At 74.1% G+C, this 13939-nt stretch overlaps 3 protein-coding genes across 4 annotated transcripts; 1 reads left to right on the top strand and 2 right to left on the bottom strand.

The window, feature by feature from the left end:
• Window positions 1–503: 503 nt before the first annotated feature.
• Window positions 504–6037, bottom strand: CARNS1 (carnosine synthase 1). Its single transcript, XM_084288312.1, has 10 exons — window positions 5957–6037; window positions 5113–5130; window positions 4484–4715; window positions 4271–4360; window positions 3668–4152; window positions 3240–3420; window positions 2710–2795; window positions 2310–2541; window positions 1948–2219; window positions 504–1784 (listed from the first exon to the last, which is right to left on the bottom strand). The coding sequence occupies exons 2-10, from the start codon at window positions 5113–5115 to the stop codon at window positions 567–569; spliced, it is 2799 nt and encodes a 932-aa protein (XP_084144438.1). The 5' UTR covers window positions 5116–5130; window positions 5957–6037; the 3' UTR covers window positions 504–566.
• A 1555-nt stretch (window positions 6038–7592) lies between these two features.
• On the top strand, window positions 7593–9993 carry PPP1CA (protein phosphatase 1 catalytic subunit alpha). The gene is made up of 7 exons (XM_084288268.1): window positions 7593–7721; window positions 8046–8177; window positions 8269–8499; window positions 8743–8847; window positions 8935–9158; window positions 9421–9555; window positions 9661–9993. Exons 1-7 carry the CDS (start codon window positions 7667–7669, stop codon window positions 9769–9771), a joined length of 993 nt encoding a protein of 330 aa, XP_084144394.1. The 5' UTR covers window positions 7593–7666; the 3' UTR covers window positions 9772–9993.
• Window positions 9994–10070: 77 nt separating this feature from the next.
• Window positions 10071–12137, bottom strand: RAD9A (RAD9 checkpoint clamp component A). 2 transcript variants are annotated; one of them, XM_084288267.1, is made up of 11 exons: window positions 12085–12137; window positions 11904–11974; window positions 11657–11782; window positions 11451–11565; window positions 11266–11365; window positions 11066–11175; window positions 10890–10996; window positions 10742–10806; window positions 10575–10676; window positions 10287–10497; window positions 10071–10208 (listed from the first exon to the last, which is right to left on the bottom strand). In XM_084288267.1, exons 1-11 carry the CDS (start codon window positions 12116–12118, stop codon window positions 10110–10112), a joined length of 1140 nt encoding a protein of 379 aa, XP_084144393.1. In that variant the 5' UTR covers window positions 12119–12137; the 3' UTR covers window positions 10071–10109. The 2 variants fall into 2 exon arrangements, with proteins under 2 accessions (XP_084144393.1, XP_084144392.1); XM_084288266.1 differs by having other exon boundaries at window positions 10890–11175.
• Window positions 12138–13939: the final 1802 nt, after the last annotated feature.

Genomic DNA, 13939 nt, shown 5'->3' with positions numbered 1-13939 from the left:
ATAGGGTCTCCCCATGCTCATTTATTGTAGGGACTCCCTACGCTCATTTATTGTAGGGTCTCCCCATGCTCATTTCCTATTGTAGGGTCACCCCATGCTCATTTATTGTAGGGTCACCCCATGCTCATTTATTGTAGGGACTCCCTACGCTCATTTATTTTAGGGTCTCCCTGTGCTGGTTCATTATTGCAGGACCTCCCTGTGCTCTCTGTTATTGCGGGGTCTCCCTGTGCTGCCTGGTCCTACTGCCATTGTGGGGTGGCGCAGGTGCTATGGGGGCCACCCCATTACCATAGGCTCGTTCAGGGGCCCCCTCCACGCCTCCCCTGGGGACAGCACAGGGATGGTGGGGCAGGGGGCTCAGGACTGCCCCTGGGCTCTGTCCCTGTGCCACAGGGAGTGGGTGACACGGGTGACAAGGTCCAGGAGGGGCTTGGAGGGAGGGGGTGGCGGAGAAGGGGACACATTGGGGGGCCAGGGGGGAGCCGGGGGGCGTCGGGGGCCGGGCAGACGGGGCCGTGGGTCGGGACCTCCGCGCCACCCCCCCGCCCCGCTCCCCGCCGGGGCTATTTGAAGTGGGAGAGGAAATGGTCAACGGGGTAGCGCGGCGAGTCGATGCCCAGCGCCTGGCACAGCCCCAGCAGGCGGCCGCAGGCCTCGGCCGGGCTGCCCCCGGCGCAGGCCACGCTCAGGCAGGGCTCCTCGTACTGCCCGCCCGCCTCCTCGAACAGCGGGTTGAGCCGCACCAGCCCGCGCCGCTGCAGGCCCTGCAGGGCCGCCAGCCCGCCCTGGCGCAGCGCCGGGCCGTGCTCGGAGGCCAGGCACATGACGCCCGCCAGCTGGGCGCGGGGCGCGGGGCGGGCGGGCAGCACGGGCGGCAGCCCCAGCGCCACCAGCACGGCCGCCAGCAGCAGGTCGGGGCCGTAGACGGCGCGGATCCAGTCGCGCAGGTAGAAGCCGCCCATGCGCGGGTTGATCTCCAGCAGGCGCGGCCCGCCGGGGCCCAGCTTCAGCTCCACGTTGAAGACGCCGTCCAGCAGCCCGCAGGCCCGGCAGCACTGCAGGGCCGCCCGCACCAGCTGTGCCTGCCGGTCGGCGGGCAGGCAGGAGGGCAGCACGGCCGCCGTCTCCAGGAAGGCGGGCAGGCGCGTGGGGCCGTTGTCCGACACCCAGGCGCCCAGCAGCCGCCCCTCGAACAGCACCAGGTCGACGTCGTGCTCGGTGCCCGGCACGTACTCCATCAGCAGCATGGCATTGCCCCAGCCCAGCCCGATGCCCGGGTAGTCGGCGTCGGCGCGCAGGTCGCGCCACAGCCGGGCGGCGTGCGCGTGGCACTGCCGGGCGCTCTCCACCAGCCGCACGCCCACGCCGCCCGCCCCGAACTCCAGCTTGGCCACGGCGGGGAAGGGGACGGCGCCCGCCGCCCGCTCCACGTCCCCGTGGCTGCGCAGCCGCCGGCAGGGCACGGCGAAGGCGGCGGGCGGCGGGCGGCCGCGGCGGCAGCACTGCAGGTGCTGGTGGGTCCGGCTCTTCTGCTTGGCCAGGCGGACGGCGGCGGGCGGGCTGCCGCGCAGCCCCAGCCGCTGGCACACCAGCGCCGCCAGCACCACGCAGTCGTCCCAGTAGGAGAGGCAGGCGTGGGGCCGCAGGTCCCGGGCGCGCACCAGCTCCGCCACCCGCTCGGCGTGCTCCTCGTCGCGCTGGTGCTCCCGGCTGTCGTAGGGCAGGAAGGTCTGCACCAGCCCCGCCGCAAAGTGCTCCGGGTCCGACTCCACCAGGTGGATCTGTGCAGACACCGCACGGGCGTCACCGTGGTGTGGGGACGGGGGACAGGTGCCCACCCCCAGCCCCTCGCCGCCACCCGCAGCGCGAGCACTGCTACAGCACAGCCGGGGCGGTGCCCGGTGTTCACTCTGGAACCTACTGACAGCCCCATTGCCTCCTTACCCTCAAGCCATATTCGCGGGCTGCTTCCCAGACGAAGCTCTTGCTGACACCGCCGGCCCCGATCAGGAGGATGTCCTTGCCCTCTACCAGGTGGCACTGTGCCCGGTGCAGCAGGGCTTCTGCCAGCAGCCGGGGCAGGTCACCGGCGGGCTCCCCCACGTCGCGCCCCATGGCCTCAGCCAGCAGGCAGGTCTCCAAGCACCGCTGGCAGTTGGCAGAGAGGGCCACCAGCTCCAGGGTGTCATCCACACACGACAGCAGGAAATCCACACCTGGGGGACACGGTGGGGACGGCGCACTCAGCACCCCGGGGCTGCCCTCCCCCTGCCCCTGCAGGAGCAGCCCCCGGGGCTGGTGCTCACCGAGGATGTCGGTGTGGGCGCGGGCACCGCCACGCTGCGCGGGGCTCAGCTCTGCTTCAGCGGCCAGGAGGGCGGCCATGGCGTCCTCAGCAGCCCCCCGCAGCCGCTCCGCCAGTGCCTGCCGGTGCCCCGGGTCCGCCAGACCCCACTGCTGCAGGCTGGAGTCCAGGCCCAGGGGCAGCGCCGCCCCGTGCCGCACCGGCGCGTCCGCGCGCCCCATGCCGCATGCCACCTGTGGGGACACGCCACCACCGCCACGGGGACATGGGCCACCCCCGGGGACGCCCAGAGCCGCCTGGTGCCACCCCCATCACCAGGCACAGGGGCTACGTGAACTGGGGAGGGGGTTCCCGACCCCACCCAAGTGCGTGGTGCCCCCACCCTCGCGCCCAGGCCGTACCTGGCAGAGCTGGGGCCGGTCCCCCCAGGACCGGCAGACGACGGTGCAGATGCGCAGGGCCACGGGCAGCCGCGGGGCTGCGCTGCCTGGGGGGCGAGGGACAGGGCAGGGACGCGCCGCAGCCCAAGGACGGGAACGTGGGGAGGGGGCCCTGACGTGCACCCCCCCCCCCAAACCTACCCTTGGTCACAGGGCAGCCCAGTGTGGCACCACCACCGCCACAGCCACCCCCAGCCCCCCAGGATGGTGGGGAGCCAGGGACGGTCCCCTCACCTCCCCACCGGCCCCCTTATGTTGGGTGCTGCCCCCCAGCCCAGGGGACAGCAGGGGGACAGGGCAGCCACCTCCCCCCCCTCCCTAGGGGGCTGCAGGGATTCGGGGCATCCCCCACCCCTGGGTTTGGACACGAGGCTGACAGAGCGACCATGGGAGCTCCGGGGGGCCCTTCCCAGGGATGGTGGGAGTTCCGGGGGGCCCTTCCCGCCCCCCTCGCCCCCCGGGGGTGGTGGGCGCCCGAGGGGGGGTCTTACGTGGGGGGGGCGCGGGCAGGCGGGCGGTGGGCACCAGGGCCTCCAGCAGGACGCTCTCCTCCTCCTGCAGCCCACTCAGCCGGGCCACCACCGCCGCCGCCACCGCCGCCCCCTCCGCCTTCCCGTGGGTGCTGCGGGTGCCTGTCCCACGCCACCGCCACCCTGCCGGCCGCACCGCCACCTGCATGCAGCACCGTGTCACCCCCTGCCACCTCACCGCGTCACCCCCTGCCACCTCGCCGCAGCACCCCTCGCCCCCTGCCACCCGCTCCCACCACCACCCCACAGCCACCCCACCAAGCCGCACCACCTCTCGCTGCCCCTGACTGCCACCCCACAGCCACCCCCGAGCATCCCGCTGCTGCTCCCTGCCCCCGTGCCCCAGCCCCACAGCCCCCACCCACCCCGCGGTGCCACCCGGTGCCCACCTGGCTGTAGGGCTTCATGGCAGTGCCCCCCAGGAAGGCGCACACCTCCTCCCTCACCAGGCTCTCCTGGCCCTGGGGGTCCTCCAGCCGCACCAGGCGCACCCCGGGGGGCGCGGGGTCCTCAGGCAGGGCCCCCTGGGTTCCCAGGACGAAGGCCAGGGTGGGGGGCACGTGCAGGCCACCACGGGCAGCCAACACCCAGCGGGTGGCCACCGGGTCCTCCAGCCACCGGGCCAGTGGCACTGAGCCCCCCATGGGGCAGTCGAGGTCGCGGGCCAGCTCGCCCACCCAGCTGCTCTCAGTCCCGGGGCTGAAGGTGCCCGTCACGTAGGTGGCCCGCCGGGGGGGCACAAACACCTCCAGGGCGCTGTGGCCCCCCGCCTCAAAGGAGACCCCCTGGGAGAGCAGCAGTGACCAGGCGCCTGGGGACGTCTCCGAGGGCACCCGGCTGGCCCAGGTGGGTGAGAGGCACAGCACCATGGCACCTGTGGGTGGGCAGCAGTGTGGGCAGTGGCCGTGCCCCCTGTGCCGGGCACCCACCCTGGGTGGGATGCGGGGGGAGCTCGTGGCTGCCCGTTATGGGGGGCTGGGGGCCGGACGCACCTGGGCAGCGGGAGCCGCCCTCCAGCAGGACGGGCAGGAAGGCGGTAGGGGAGCCCAGGATGCAGACAGTCATGTCCAGTGGACCGAATCCTGCAGCGAGGTGGTGATCAGCAGGCATGGGACCGCATTGCCACCCCGTCCCTGGCACCCCCGTGCCCCCAGCCTGGCGCTGTGTCCCCAGCTGCCAGCCCCCGTGACCCCCGTGCCCAGTACCCGTGCGGGGCTCCTTGGTGCGGTCCACGGTAAGGGGCAGCCCCTCCTGGCGCAGGGCACTCTGCAGCAACTCGTAGCCGTGGGTGGCTGAGTCGGGGTCCCCGGTGTCCTCGGGGACCTCGCCATCAGGCACCTCCTCGTCCAGCCAGCCCGGGCACAGTGCCTCCGGCCCTGCCCACTCCTGCTCCTTCGGACTCATCGGCTGCTCCACGCTGACCTGGTCCACTGAGAGCTGTCGTGGGGCACAGCCGGGGCTGGGACCAGGTGCCCGCCTTGGGGTTGCCACGGGGCACAGATGGGGCCAGCGGTGGGACAGATGAGGGGCGAGCACAGGGGTGATGGGGCTGGCGTGGGGGCGATGGGGCGGGTGTGGGGTTCGGGGCAGCATGGGGCAGGCATGGGGCAGGGCTGCAGCACGGGGCAAGGGGGCTGTGGGGCTGTGGGGGTGCCCAGGCACTGAGCCACCGCCTTGGGGACAGCAGGGCAGTGCCAGCTCCCAGACAAAGCGTCCCCTTGTCCCCACGGGGTCACGCGGCGGGTGGGCACGGCACTGCCACGCCGAGTGCCCGGTACCGCCGAGCCCTGCTGGGAAGAGCCCCCCCCGCCTGGACCCTCCCGGGACCACTCACCATCCTGGCGTCGGGGGGCTGCAAAAGACAGAGGGGCCGAGTCAGCCGAGTTGGGCGGGGACCCCCGGGGTGTCCTGGGGTCCCCTCGGTGCCAGCCCCGGTGTCCCTGCTCCCCCCACACCCCTCGGTGCCAGCCCTGCTGACTGGGGCAGCTCCGGCTGAGCCCCTGCAGGGATTATCCTAATCCGGCGGCAGCTCAGCCCCACCGGGGACCCCCCTGCGCCCGGTGCCAAGGTGCCCTGGGGCTGTGGGCCCTGGCGCGCCCCCCCCCGGGTGCCCCAGCCCAGCGGCTCCAGCACGGGGGGAAACTGAGGCACGGGCGTCCCCTGGCCAGCGCCGACAGCCGCGGACCCCACGGGGGGGGCCTGAGCGGTGTCCACGCGACGGGGGCGACCCCGGTGGCGGGACGCCCCCCCCCGCCCCCCGGGCAAGCCCTTTCGCCGCGGTACCTGCGCGGGGCCCGCGGTCACGCGTGGCTGGATGCCTGCCCCCGGGAGCGCCCTGCTGCAGCCGGGGGAGCGCTCGGAGCCCTTAAAGCCCCGCGGTCCCCCCCCCCCCCGGGGGCCCGGCCCCGTGCCCCGGATTAGGCGGCGGGCACGGCGGGCGGCACAGAGCCCCATTGTCCGCGGCTGCCACCCGGCCCCTGTCGCTTGTCGCCTGTCCCCCCGGCGCGGCGGAGATGCGGCGCCGCACGTCCCCCGGCTTAGCGCGACAGCTGCTGTCGCCGTCCCCGTCCCCGCAGCGCTCTGAGCGCGCACGGACACGCGTGGACACCAGCGCACAAGTCCCCGCACACGCGTGCACAGCGCGCACGCACCCCCCCACACACACCCCCGGCACCCACCGGCGGTCGCTGTGTCGGTGCCGGTGCCCGCGGCTGTCGCTGCCCGCAGAGCCCTGTGCCCGGTTCTGCACCGGCGGTGCCTCCAGCCCCCGGGCGGGGCGGCCCCGGGGGAGGGCGCGGGGCGGAGACGGGGGGCGGGGGGTGCGGGGACGCGGCCAGCCGGGGGTCGCCCGGGGACAGCGGCGCAGCTGACACCGCGGGGCTGAAATGTCACGGACGGGGGCCACGGGCACGCGGCCCGGGGTGGCGGCGCGCGTGGCACGCGGGGAGCAGGGAGCGGACGGCAGCGGGGGCACGCGTGGCACGGCACGGCGCGGCACGCGAGGTCTCCCCCGCTCCCCACGGAGGCCCCCACGGGAGTCTCCGCGGCACGGGGTTGGCAACAGCCTCCCGGCAACGGTCCCGCGTGGCCGCACCGGCACGGCCCCGAGACGCGGCCCCGCCGGGCGGGAGCGGGCACCGGGGCGTGCGGGCGCGGGCACGGGCACGGGGCGCGCACGGAGCGGGACGGCGGGGGCAGAGCCGCGCCCGTCCCCCCGCGCCCCCCCGAGCCCCCCCCCGGTGCTGTCCCGTGTCCCGCGTCACGTGTCCCGGTGCCTCCGTGCCCCCCGGTGCTGTCCCCTGCCCCCTGTCACGTGTCCCGGTGCCCCGCTGCCCCCCGGTGCCGTCACATGTCCCGGTCCCGTGCCCCCCCGGGGGTGTCCGTGCCCCCCGTGCCCCCCGTGTCCCCCATCCCCAGTCCCGTCTCTCTCACGTCGTCCGGTGCTGTCCCGTGTCACCTACCCAACTCCCCCCCGGTGTCCCGGTGCCCACCGTGTCCCGTACCCGGTGTCTCCCCACACCCCCCGGTGCTGTCCCAGTGTCCCGGTGTCCCGCCGGTGTCTCCGTGCCCCCCGGTGCTGCCCCCTGCCTTATGTCCCATGCCTCCTATCCCGCTGCCCCCCCCCCCCAAATATCTCACTGCCCCCCGCTGCCGCCCCGTGTCCCCCACACCCCCCGGTGCTTCCTCTCTCCCCACCTCCCGCGTCAACCCCATGTCCCCCGCTGCCGTCCCGTGCCCCAGCGCCTCGGTGCCGCCACGGTGCCTCCGCTATGTCTCCGTTCCCCCGGTACTACCCCTTGTCCTATGTCCCGCGTCCCGGTGCCCCGCGTCCCTTATCCCGGTGCCCCCAGTGTCTCGGTTCCCCTCCGGTGTCCCGGTGCCCCCCGGTGCTGTCCCTTGTCCCTTATCCCGGTTCCCCCCCGGTGTCCCGGTTCCCCCCCGGGTGTCCCGGTGCCCTGCGGTGCAGCCCCGCGTCCCCTATCCCGGTGCCCCCCGGTGTCCCGGTGCTCCCCGGTGTCACCAGCTGCTGTCCCTTGTCCCCTATCCCGGTGCCCCCGGTGTCCCGGTGCCCTCCGGTGCTGTCCCTTGTCCCCTATCCCGCTGCCCCCCGGTGTCCCGGTTCCCCCCCGGTGCCCCCCAGTGCCCCCCGGTGCTGTCCCTTGTCCCCTATCCCGGTGCCCTCCGGTGTCCCGGTGCCCTCCGGTGCCGTCCCTCGCCCCGCGTCCCGGTTCCCCCGGGGGCAGCCCCGCTGCCGGCCTCCCCTCTGGGTGTCCCCGCGACCTCCGTGCCGGCAGGGGGCGCTGCGCCGCCGCCCCCCCGAGTCCCCGCGGGCCGCTCCCGGTGCCGGGCGGGGCGGGCGGCGCGCGGGGACGCAGCGTCCGGCGGCCATGGCGGAGACCGAGAAGCTCAACCTGGACTCCATCATCAGCCGCCTCCTGGAGGGTGAGCGGCCCCCGGCCGAGCCCCCCCGGCCGCCCCCCTCCGCCACCGGGCCGCCCACAACGGCCCCGCCCGCGGCGCTCAACGGGCCCCGGGGCACAACGGCGGCTTCCGGGCCCCGCGACGGCACCGGGGGGGGAACGGGAGCGGCGGGGGGGGGTGAGGGGAACGGGGGGGGGAGGGGAACGGGGAGGGGGGGGGGAACGGAGGGGGAATGGGGGGTGCGGGGGGCACGGAGGGGGCTGGGGGCGACCACCGGCTCCGTTACCGGCTCCGTTACCGGGAGGGGGGGGAGCCGCTGACCGCAGCCCCCCCCCCGCCGCGCAGTGCAAGGGTCGCGTCCCGGGAAGAACGTGCAGCTGACGGAGAACGAGATCCGCGGGCTGTGCCTCAAGTCGCGGGAGATCTTCCTGAGCCAGCCCATCCTGCTGGAGCTCGAGGCGCCCCTCAAGATCTGCGGTGAGCACCGGCACCGGGGGGGGCACCGGGATGATGGGGAGGGGGGTGGCGGGGCCGGGTGTCACCCCCTGCTGTGTCCCCCCCTCTCCAGGGGACATCCACGGGCAGTACTACGACCTGCTGCGCCTCTTCGAGTACGGCGGCTTCCCCCCCGAGAGCAACTACCTGTTCCTGGGCGACTACGTGGACCGGGGCAAGCAGTCGCTGGAGACCATCTGCCTGCTGCTGGCCTACAAGATCAAGTACCCCGAGAACTTCTTCCTGCTGCGCGGCAACCACGAGTGCGCCAGCATCAACCGCATCTACGGCTTCTACGATGAGTGTGAGTGCCGGCACGCCGCCGTGCCCCCCTCCCGCCCCGTCCCACCCACCTTTCCCCACCTTGTGTCTCCCCCGTGCCGTCCCACACTCGGCCCCGTGTGTGGTTTCTGTGACCAACGGGAGCCCCTCGCCACCCCCGTGCCCGCCCCGTGTCCCCATCCCACGCTGTGTCACCCGGTGACATCCCGCGGGGCTGGCGAGGCTCCGTGGGGGGGTCCCCGGCACCCACACCGCTGCCTCGCAGGCAAGCGGCGCTACAACATCAAGCTCTGGAAGACGTTCACTGACTGCTTCAACTGCTTGCCCATCGCTGCCATCGTGGACGAGAAGATCTTCTGCTGCCACGGAGGTGGGCACGGCCCCTCTGGGGCAGCGGGGTGCCCTGGGGAGGGGGGTGTCTCCCCCAGCAGGGCCTGACGCCCCCCGCCCCGCGCAGGGCTGTCTCCCGACCTGCAGTCGATGGAGCAGATCCGGCGGATCATGCGCCCCACGGACGTGCCCGACCAGGGGCTGCTGTGCGACCTGCTGTGGTCCGACCCCGACAAGGATGTGCAGGGCTGGGGCGAGAACGACCGCGGCGTCTCCTTCACCTTTGGGGCAGAGGTGGTGGCCAAGTTCCTGCACAAGCACGACCTGGACCTCATCTGTCGGGCACACCAGGTACCCCTGGGGCGGGGGGCTGGCTCTCCTTCTGGGGTGTTTGCTCTGGGACACCCCAGCGCCCTACAGGCAGGAGTCTCCAAGGGGGTTTCCCCTCAGGAGGGGACCTTTGGGGTCTTGGGGGTGCTGCCCCAGGGGTGGTTGGGCTCTGTAAGCTTTGGGAGGGGAGGCGTTTGTCCCGGGGGGCACTGCAGGCAGGGCGCAGGGGGATATCTGCCCCAGGGCAGTGGGGTTGCCCCAGCTGAGCCCCGAGGCCCCGCAGGTGGTGGAGGACGGCTACGAGTTCTTCGCCAAGCGCCAGCTCGTGACCCTCTTCTCGGCGCCCAACTACTGCGGGGAGTTCGACAACGCGGGCGCCATGATGAGCGTGGATGAGACCCTCATGTGCTCCTTCCAGGTGGGCTGCGGCTCGGGCAGGGGGGGGGCGGGCAGGCGGGCCTGCAGCTGGGGAAAGCGGAGGGCGGCCGCCTGCAGCCCCCCTCACTCATCCCCTGCCCCCCAGATCCTGAAGCCGGCCGACAAGAACAAGGGCAAATACGGGCAGTTCAGCGGGCTGAACCCCGCCGGCCGCCCCGTCACCCCTCCCCGCAACTCTGCCAAAGCCAAGAAGTGAGCACCCGCCGCTGGGGCCCGGGGCCCGGCCCCCCCATCAGGTCGCTCTTCTTTCCATTTATTTTTTATTTGTAAGATCCTGCCCCCCCCCCGCCACCCTCCACCGAACCAAAAGCCCCCTCTGGGGCAGGGCCCGCCGGGGGGAGTGGGGCAGCCCACCCCTGGGGCAGCAGCGGAGGGGGGGGCAGGAGGCTTTTTTTGGAAATAAACTTGTAAAGGGTCACTGGGGGGGGTCTGTGTCGTGGCTTAGGGGGTCTGGGGGGGCACATCCTGCATGCCCGGGCAGTGCCAGCTGCCGCAGCGGGACCCCCGGGCTGCTGCCAGGGGGCACCGGGGGTCTCAGCACTCGCCATCGCTGTCCTCTGCCAGCACCTCCTGGCTGGGGGCCGGGCTGGGCCCCCCCGATGTCATCACCGAGCCAAAAAACAGCGAGCGGAACTGGGGGGGGAGAGGCACGTGTCGGGGGGGGAGCACGCCCAGCCCCTGCCCCCCGACACAGCCGTGCCCGTCCCCCACCTTCTTGTGAGGGGGTGTGCCTGGCACAGCTCCATCCTCCTCCTCCTCCTCCTCCTGGGGGTCGCTTTCTATGGGATGAGGGGTGCGCAGGGGGAAGGTGGGGCTGGGAGGTGCCCCCGAATCCTCCCCGTAGCTTTCGGTTTCCATGGCAATCATGTAGGACTCGAGGTCATCGGCGAAGTCATCCGAGGGGGCAGGCGCGTGGGAGATGCTGCGTGGGGAGACGGCGGGTCAGGGGGGGTGGTGTGGGGGCCGTTCACTCTGGTCCCTACTGCTGGCAGCGGTTACCCGTTGGCTGCGGGGGGCTGGGAGCTGCTCTCGGGGTCCAGGAGGGTGGCCAGGACCAGGTGGGCCTCCATCAGGGGGTCTTCCAGGCTGAAGATCGCCGGCCTGGGGGCACAGAGGGGCTAAGCACAGTTGGGGAAGCACGGGGGGGCTAGGGTGGCTGCTCCTACCTGCCAGGCGCGTCATAGTGGATGGTGAGGGGCAAGTTGGAGGCCTCGGCGAAAGTCAGGAGTCCCTGGGCGGAGATGAGACCGGGTGAGACCCGAGTGGGTGAGGGGGGGGGAGGACGTTTGGGGGCGGCCCCCGGCTCCCGCTCACCCGAAACTCTTTGAGGCAGAAAGTGATGCGGGAATCCGGGACCACAGCCACCGCCTGGAACTCATCCGGGGCCAACCACAGCTCCGTCACCATCGCCTTGCCCAGCTCTGCGGGGAGGCCGTTAGGGACGCGGGGCGGGGAGGCACCCCCCGGCCAGCCCCCGGCCCCCCACTCACCGGCCTCATCCTCCACGTAGCTGCGCAGGCTGATCCTGCCCCCGGGGCCGGCCGCCAGCGTCACCTCCGCCAGCGTCTGCGGGAAGTGGACCACGGCCTCCGCCAGCACCCTGGCGGGCACGGGGCAGGCTCAGCGCTTTGTGTCCCCCCCCCCCCAAAACACACACAGACGTCTCCCCGCAGCCCCCCGCTGCTCTCACCGTGCCGGCGCGCAGAGGCTGCTGGCGCAGCGCTGCGTGTCGAAGACAGCCTGCAGCCGCTCGCACTCCTGGAAGGCCAGGTTGTGCGTCCGGGTGATGCCTACGGGGGGGGGGGTGACAGGTGGCTTAGCCCAACCGGGGCGGCCCCCCCCGTCCCCTCCCGGTGCCCCCCCCCCCCCACTCACCGTACTTGCAGTGCAGCTGCAGCACCAGGCGGCTGGCGCGGGGCCGCAGCAGCAGCAGGCAGCGCTCCACCGTCTTCTCCAGCGCCGGCAGCGAGCGGAACACGCCGAGGAAGCTCTGCAGTGGGGGGGGGGGGGGCACAGCACAGCCGTCAGCCCCCGGGGGGGGTTACCGGGGGGGTCACCGGGGGTCCCCGGGGGTCGCTCACCTTCATGTGCACCTTGCAGCGCGGGGGCGCGGCGGGGGGCCCGGGCTGGTAGAGCTGGAAGAAGAGGGGCGCCAGCAGGAAGGAGGCGAAGGCGGAGCGCGAGGGGCTGGCGGCCCGCAGGGACAGCTGGGGGGGGGAGCGGGCCGTGAGCGGCGGGCACGCACCGGGACCGGGGGGGGTTTCGGGGTTTGTCCCCGCCCCTCCTACCGGCCCCGGTGCGGCCCCGTCGCGGTGCGCGGCCCCGTACCCCGCTGCCGGTGGGCTCCAGGTACAGCTCGTCCCCGATCCGCGACAGCGCGTGCACGGCGCGGCCCAGGGCTGCGGGAGCGGGAGCGGGAGCGGGGCGGTCGGGGGGGGGGCACCGGCACCGGCACCGCCCCGACCCTCCCGCTCCCTGCCCCCGGTCCCGGTGCCGGTGCCGCGCTCACCTCTGACGTTGCTCCCGGCGATGACGCACTTCATGGCGGGGGGCACCCCCCGCCCCGCCCCCCCCCGCCTGCCGGTGCCGCTCCCCCCCCCCTCCTGGCCCCGCCGCTCTCTCCCGCCGCGCCGCCGCCGCCACCGGCCCCGCTCCCGCCCGCCGCCTTCCCATTGGCCGCCCGCCCGCCTCCGCCCCGCCCCCCTCTGCCTCGCGATTGGCTGGCGAGGATGATTGACGGCGTGCCGGCGCGCCGCGAGCCGCTGCCCGTCACGTGACCGCGGGGCGGGGCCCTTCGCCCGTCTCCCTCCGCCCCGCCCCGCTCCTCGGCGGCCCGCGAAGGGGCGGGCCCCGCCGGGCCGGCCGCCGTTCTATTGGGCGGCGGAGCGCGGGCGGCGCGGCGGATTGGAGGATAGGTGGAGCGACGTGTCGCGCGGCCAATGGGGCCTCGACGAGCAGAGGCGGGGCGACGCCGGCCGCGCTCCCCTCCGCCGGCCCTCGGGCCACCGGCCCCCCGCCGCTGGGCTCCGGGGCCGGGCCGGCGGGAGCCTGCCCCGCGTGGGGCTGCTCGGCCCCGGGGCACGGGGCGGGGGCCAAGGGGCGGCACCGGGTGGCCCTGGGGAGGGGGGGGGCAGGGCTGCGGCTCCTCGGGGCGAGCGGGACCGGGCTCGGGACCGGACCCCAAAGCAGGGACCCCCCAGTAGGGCCCCCTGCCGCCCCTCCCGTCCCGTCCCGTTACCGGGGGAGCCCCGCGGAGTCGAGCGCTGCCCCCATCGGCAGCTCCCGGGACACCCCCCGGGGGGGAAACGGGACCCCCTGCCCGCCGCGGGGGGAGCGGAGCGCACGGGGGCACCGGGCACAGCCCCCCCGGGACCCCCCAGCGCCAGGGCTGGGGCAGCGCCGCCTCCCCCCTCCCCCATACACCCCCCCCCCGGTAGCCCCGGGCAGTGCCCGGTGGCCCCCTCGCCCCAAGCCGCTTCGCTGCCCCCCGGGGGCGCTGAGCGCTCAGCCCTGTGCCGGTGCCGTTTCTCCGCGCAGGGGCTGTCCGAGCAGTTTGGGGTGGGGGTGTCCCTGCATTTAGGGCTGGGGTGCTCTTGGCGTGCTACGGGGATGCGGTTGCTCCGTGCTGAGCCCCAGCGAAGCCACCCTCTGCCTCCCAGCCCTCGCAGCTGCCGTGCAGGGCTTTTGTTTTATCCAATTTTTTTTTGAGGGGGAGCCAGCGCAGGCAGGGCTGCGCCCCTTGGCATGACAGAATCCCCCTCTGCCAAAAAAAGGGGGCGCGAGGCTCACCTCTGCCCCGGCACACGCTGTGGGTCGCAAGGGGAAGGGGCTGGCCGCATGTCCTGAGCATTTCGGCCACTGGTCCCCCCCCCCGGTGGTGCAGCCGCCCAGCCGAGCCGTCCACGGGGGCTCTGCACCGTGCTCGGCCCCCAGGGTCCAGCCCAGCGCCCCCGGCCCGCTGAGGGGTCCGGCAGCCTCCATTTGCAGAGCGGGGTCGCTCCTCTCGGGGCAGGTTGATCGCAGCCCAGCCGCCTGGCAGCAGCCTCGCAACATCCCCGAGCAGCCGCTCGCGGGGCCGGGGGCAGAGGGCTGCGCAGGGCGAGGGCGGTGGGCGACTGGGGCCGGTCCCCGGGGGATTGGGGCCGGTACCGGGGCACTGGGGCCGGTCCTCGGGGGATTAGGGCCGGTCCCCGGGGACTGGAGCCGGTCCCCGGGCGAGCGGAGCCGGTCCCCGGGGGATTGGGGCCGGTCCCCGGGGACTGGAGCCGGTCCCCGGGCGAGTGGAGCCGGTCCCCGGGGAATTGGGGCCGGTCCCTGGGGCGCGGGGCCGGTATCCGAGGGGTTGGGGACGGTCCCAGGGGGGT

This window comes from Netta rufina (assembly GCF_964035555.1).
Source record: "Netta rufina genome assembly, chromosome: 5".
In the NCBI taxonomy this organism is placed as follows: Eukaryota; Metazoa; Chordata; class Aves; order Anseriformes; family Anatidae; genus Netta; species Netta rufina.
The sequence above is the reverse complement of the archived record's forward strand: the minus strand, read 5'-3'. Positions and strand labels throughout refer to the sequence as shown.

Excerpts from the sequence above, each read along its gene's own strand:
- CARNS1 (XM_084288312.1), bottom strand. Across the intron at positions 4,153-4,270 it reads GGGCGGCTCCCGCTGCCCAG|GTGCCATGGTGCTGTGCCTC; the intron begins GTGCGTCCGGCC and ends GCCCACCCACAG. Across the intron at positions 2,542-2,709 it reads ACCGGCCCCAGCTCTGCCAG|GTGGCATGCGGCATGGGGCG; the intron begins GTACGGCCTGGG and ends GTGTCCCCACAG.
- PPP1CA (XM_084288268.1), top strand. The coding sequence starts at position 7,667 with ATGGCGGAGACCGAGAAGCTCAACCTGGACTCCATCATCAGCCGCCTC. Across the intron at positions 8,178-8,268 it reads GGCGCCCCTCAAGATCTGCG|GGGACATCCACGGGCAGTAC; the intron begins GTGAGCACCGGC and ends CCCCCTCTCCAG. Across the intron at positions 8,848-8,934 it reads GATCTTCTGCTGCCACGGAG|GGCTGTCTCCCGACCTGCAG; the intron begins GTGGGCACGGCC and ends CGCCCCGCGCAG.
- RAD9A (XM_084288266.1), bottom strand. The coding sequence starts at position 12,118 with ATGAAGTGCGTCATCGCCGGGAGCAACGTCAGAG. Across the intron at positions 11,975-12,084 it reads CGCCGGGAGCAACGTCAGAG|CCCTGGGCCGCGCCGTGCAC; the intron begins GTGAGCGCGGCA and ends CCGCTCCCGCAG. Across the intron at positions 10,498-10,574 it reads CAGCCCCCCGCAGCCAACGG|CATCTCCCACGCGCCTGCCC; the intron begins GTAACCGCTGCC and ends CTCCCCACGCAG.